The following is a 4,773-nucleotide window of genomic DNA, read 5'->3' as shown; positions in this document are numbered from 1 at the left end:
TTTCAGGGGGGGCGCGGGGCTCCGTTGGCAGGTTGCAGCGCCCCTCCAAGACAATGGTAGGGGAAACACTGGAGTACTATTCGGGTTTCAATTTCGTTATTCGGATATTCGTTTTTTCGAATTTATTGAAATCTCCAATATCCACGTAAGAGCTTGTGCCTCTTCAGGGGGAGCTAACACTTAACCATAAACGTTATCGTTTACTTTCTCCGTCTTTATATGTAGATATGACTTTTCTCCGTTAATCTCCGTCACGTTGTTTCCATAGCAACAAAAACTTCCTGTCAACAGCGCTAACTCTCCTTCAAAATAAAAGCATGTCCATACAAAATAGGAAGCCAAGCCAAATTACACTTAAGACATATACAACTGCAACGAAAGTAACAAACACAATATCCTTTTCAATTTCAAAGAGCACAAATTGGGTTGTATACATTAACAAATAACTATAAAACAACAATACTGTAGAATAACTAAATTAATGCCGTGAATAAACCGAAATACACGTGTTGAAGCGGTTCTCCCCTGTGTGCATTTTCCACGTTTGTTGTTTTGTCATACATGTCTGTGGGCCTGTTTTGGGTATAAATCGAGTGTGTTGCGTTCAGGTGAAGTGTGTTTACCTTGGGGGAGGAGGAGGCCAGCTCTCTCCCCATCAACACGGCGACCGGGCTGGGCCCGACCGGCTGGTTTCTCTCTCTGTCTGGTCCAGCGCTGGGTTTGGGAGCGGGGGTGCTGGGGCCCAGGCCAGAGCTGGAGCTGGGGGGCGGGGGGGCCCTCCTCTTCTGGCCGCTGCCCACATCCAGAGAGGGGCTACCAGTGGGGGGGTGCTCGGGACTCGATGTTCTTGGCTCGTAGAACGGGTTAGATCTAAGAAAGGAGGGTGAGAGGGGGAAACAAAATGTCATGATAGAAAGTGAGCACAGACTACAATTATTCTTTAAGAAATGAAGTTAAAGCAATGTGCATTGATAGAGGATTATTTAATTATTAAGATTAGTTTGACCTTTTGCTTCAAAGATTGTGTTTCTGAAGAAAAACAAATGCAAAATACGCAAGAAAAAAATTTAAAAGAAAGAAAAACAGGCATTTCTTAATATGTCAAGGGATATTAAAGCAATGCAATTCAGATGTGTAACATGCAAAGACCAATGCATACAACGAACATTATAGATCCTTTTTGCAGAGTTATTGAGCACTATTTAAACGCATCATTTGCTCTAAAAGCTCATTGTTGAGTTAAACATCAGGAAATTGCGACACGGAAACGAGAGTTTTGTGCAATACAATGAACGGCACACACAAGTGGAAAGGTAATAGAAGATGCAGGTGCACTGAGGTCAGGTCTGCGTGACCTCATATCCTTACTGCCCAATGTGGACTACTGACAGACAGACAGGCAGGAGCACGAAGGCACACTCACACACACACTCACACAGGCACTCACACACACACTCACACAGGCACTCACACAGGCACTCACACAGGCACTCGTACACACATACCAGAGTGTTATCAATATACAGGCATGCTTGTGGCACTGAAAGCAGGGGCACGGCCTTGAGACATTCACTCAACATGCAACAAGCAATCCTAAACAAACAAGAGAATTGGATGGAGAGGGTGGGGGTCAGAGCGAGAGTAAGAAAGAAAAAGGCTGAGGTTAGAGCTGCTCAGTGTCTATCTAAGCTCAGAGCGATACGAAGAGGGAGAAAGGAGGTAAGTAAAGCAAAGTAGAGCAGGCAGGCCCATAGAGCAGCTTTAACAGACCAGCGCTGGCTAAAAGACATGTGAAAGGGCTCCAGTCAAAACACTGCTCTGCCCTCTTGAACTTTCTATTCTGCTGAGGACTGCTCCTGGTGTAAGAGACAGGGCAAAAGAAACATGCCAGTCAGTAACCTGTCTGTCTTTAGAAGCCGAGAGGACTAAAATATACGGCTTTCTGAGTGACAGCGTCCCTCAACAGGAGAAAACTTCAGGTTTACTATTTAGGGCAGGCTACAGAAGGGGGTCCACACAATAAGATGTTGCTTTAGCCAATAAGACACTGATTACATGTTACAAATGAGCTCTCTTTGACAGCATGGTTTCTTTTACGTGCAACAACTCTGCCAAGTGGTAAGCAAAATCGCTCTCTGTCACCACTAGTTCTGCTGTCACTGATTGCCTTTGTTTTTTGAACAGGAGACACATATTGTAGATGCAGTAACCCTAACCCTCATCTACTTTTATACTATCAATGCGGTAAAATGGGAATAATTCAAGACTGAAATGAAATGGCAAATGAAATACACTTAAGTGATGAAAAACGGAACAAGAAGAAGAAAGGAAGTGAAAGGAAAGTAGAAATGAGCAGAGTCTGAGGAGGAAGTAAAGGATGATGGCGAGGAGGGAAAGTATGAGGCAACAAGCAGATAAGGGGAGAGGGAAGGAGAGGGAAGGAGGGGACGACAGGAGAGGGAAAGGAGGGAGACAAGGTTAAAGAATGCGGAGAAACAACAGGGCCCTTGTTCCCGTTGAAAGAGCTGCCTCGTCACTCTGCCCTGATGGGGGGGCTACAAGTGCCCCTTCAGAAGGAGGGGTCTCAGACGACTTGGCCTGCCAACAGTAAAGCAGCTTGGCAGCCTGAATCCTTCCAGACTGCTGATTCTAGTACGGGCTACTCAGACATGAAAACCATTTAGGAAAGTATATGTATCTAAAGCAAACCATATAACATAGGCCTCTCTACTCTGACATACAAATGCACTTTGTACATACAAGAAGGGGCTTCCTTTTATTGTATTCAATGCAAGAGTAATACATGCAAATGGAAAACAAACAAGAGGTACATTTCCTGTGTCAGTAGATTAAAAATATGATAAAGAAATTGGACAAATAAAGACATAAAGTCTTACTCATCAAGCTGCTCCTCCTCCTCCCGCGCTGTGTCTGCGTACAGGTACTTGCTCATGTCCACAGGCCGGACTCCTTTCCTCTGCCTGGGTTTGGGGGGTTCTGGGTCCGGCTGGAGGTCCGTGTCGGGGTCGGCCTCTTCGAAGGGATTCCCCGGAGCCGCTTCTGTCTCCGGTTCTTCCGGGTCATCAAACGGATTTGAGGAATCGTGGTCGTAGAAGGAGGTATCTTCAACCCGCTGCCTTAAGACCGGCTGGGCAGGGGGCTCTGTTTGGGCCGAGGAGAGAGCGGTGAGTGCATGTACAACACACTATGCAAGAGTTTAAAACATATATCAGGATATAGCAGAGCCACTAAACAACCAGTGGCTTCCCTCTGGATTGATGTATTATTTTTGATGTATTGTATTATTTTACATACATTTCCTTACATCAATTAGCTTTTGGTTGGTTTATCAATATTGTTTTAACATTAGTTCACTTGGATAATTCAGAAAAAGATATGGTTGATAACATAGTTCTCCTATAGTTGCCATAAATGTGTGTTCAATTTGACAATTCAAAAAGGCTTTTTGTTTGCCGAGATCCACAGAAACAAATGCATATATTTTCAAATGAACTTAAAAACATACCAACCTTCAAACCAATTGAATTCTTACGTTTCAAAAGTGGTTTAATAAGATTAGGAAGTCCTAAAAAGAAATGTCTAAGAATATATTTATCCAAACATGTGCACAAGGAAGCAAAATCCTAAACTGATACAAACAATAAGGTTCAGATTAAACAAGCAAACAAGCATCAAAGTGGGAGCTCTGTGTGTGTGGGTGGGAGCATGCCACTCAAAAACAAATAATCCATACTAATACACCTGGCTACTCAGGTGGTCAGACAAAAACATTGGTTTAGCTGTCTGACTGAAAGCATTGGAGCCTCCCCGCTATAGTCACACATGAATACACACATTCAAGGTATGTGCACAACCAAAACCTTTGAGTAGCATCCCCTGTCTTTCTACTGACACCCCCAAAATAAACACTTTTCTTGTGCTAGCTTTCAGAATATTAAAGCCTAAAACCAGCTAAAAGAATTACTAAAAAACACCAAATCCACCAAAATGAAATTAGATTGATTGTTTTTGTCACATGCGTACCTGTGTCGTTAGGATCATCAAACGGGTTGAGGTGGTTCGGATGAAGGTCGTCATCGGGATCCTCGAAGGGATTTGAGCACAAGTCGGGAGGCACTTCCTGATCCTCGTCGTCCAGGAAGTTCAGCTTGTTGATGAGCTCTGTTGCCACAAAAGTCAAACAAAAAGTCATGAACACGAACTACAGAGTCAAGACAAACAACTACAGCACAATACGTCCACCAAAATGAAATGAATACAAACATTCACAAACCCATATTAACCAAAATCTGCACTTTGGAGTGAACCATGAGCATTAAAAAAAGTCCTGTGTAAGTAATCCTGCAGCCTGAACTTTTATGTGCTCCACCACCTCAGCCCACTTGATGCATACAGCAGTGGCATTCTGGGAAAATGTGTGCGATATGGGGTGTTACTGTGGGGGACAGTGAAGGCAGTAGAGAGTTGCTATGGAGATCCCAGCTGGAAAGGCGGAGAGTTGTCCACTTTATCTTCATCATCGTCATCGCATGCTGCCATGGTGTGGGTCAGTTTGTAAAGAGTGTAAATGTGTGCGAGGTAGATGCCAAGAAATGCTGCTGTGAGAATCTGTACAAAGAGAACAAGTGTGTGTGTGTGTGTGTGTGTGTGTGTGTGTGTGTGTGTGTGTGTGTGTGTGTGTGTGTGTGTGTGTGTGTGTGTGTGTGTGTGTGTGTGTGTGTGTGTGTGTGTGTGGCTGTGTTTGAGAGAGTG

General features: G+C 44.0%; 1 protein-coding gene across 1 annotated transcript; it reads right to left on the bottom strand.

Annotated features, from left to right (window-relative positions):
• Nucleotides 1-623: 623 nt before the first annotated feature.
• LOC104959020 (EH domain-binding protein 1-like) lies at nt 624-4,230 on the bottom strand (the record flags this gene model as incomplete). The annotated part of the gene is made up of 3 exons (XM_010786867.1): nt 4,045-4,230; nt 2,898-3,162; nt 624-870 (listed from the first exon to the last, which is right to left on the bottom strand). Coding segments are annotated over exons 1-3 (681 nt in total), but the record flags the coding sequence as incomplete, so codon positions are not given.
• Between the last annotated feature and the right edge of the window lie 543 nt (nt 4,231-4,773).

Source organism: Notothenia coriiceps, unplaced genomic scaffold (genome assembly GCF_000735185.1).
Source record: "Notothenia coriiceps isolate Sejong01 unplaced genomic scaffold, NC01 NC01_scaffold00029710, whole genome shotgun sequence".
NCBI classification, from domain to species: domain Eukaryota; kingdom Metazoa; phylum Chordata; class Actinopteri; order Perciformes; family Nototheniidae; genus Notothenia; species Notothenia coriiceps.
This window is presented reverse-complemented; position numbering and strand designations above follow the sequence as displayed.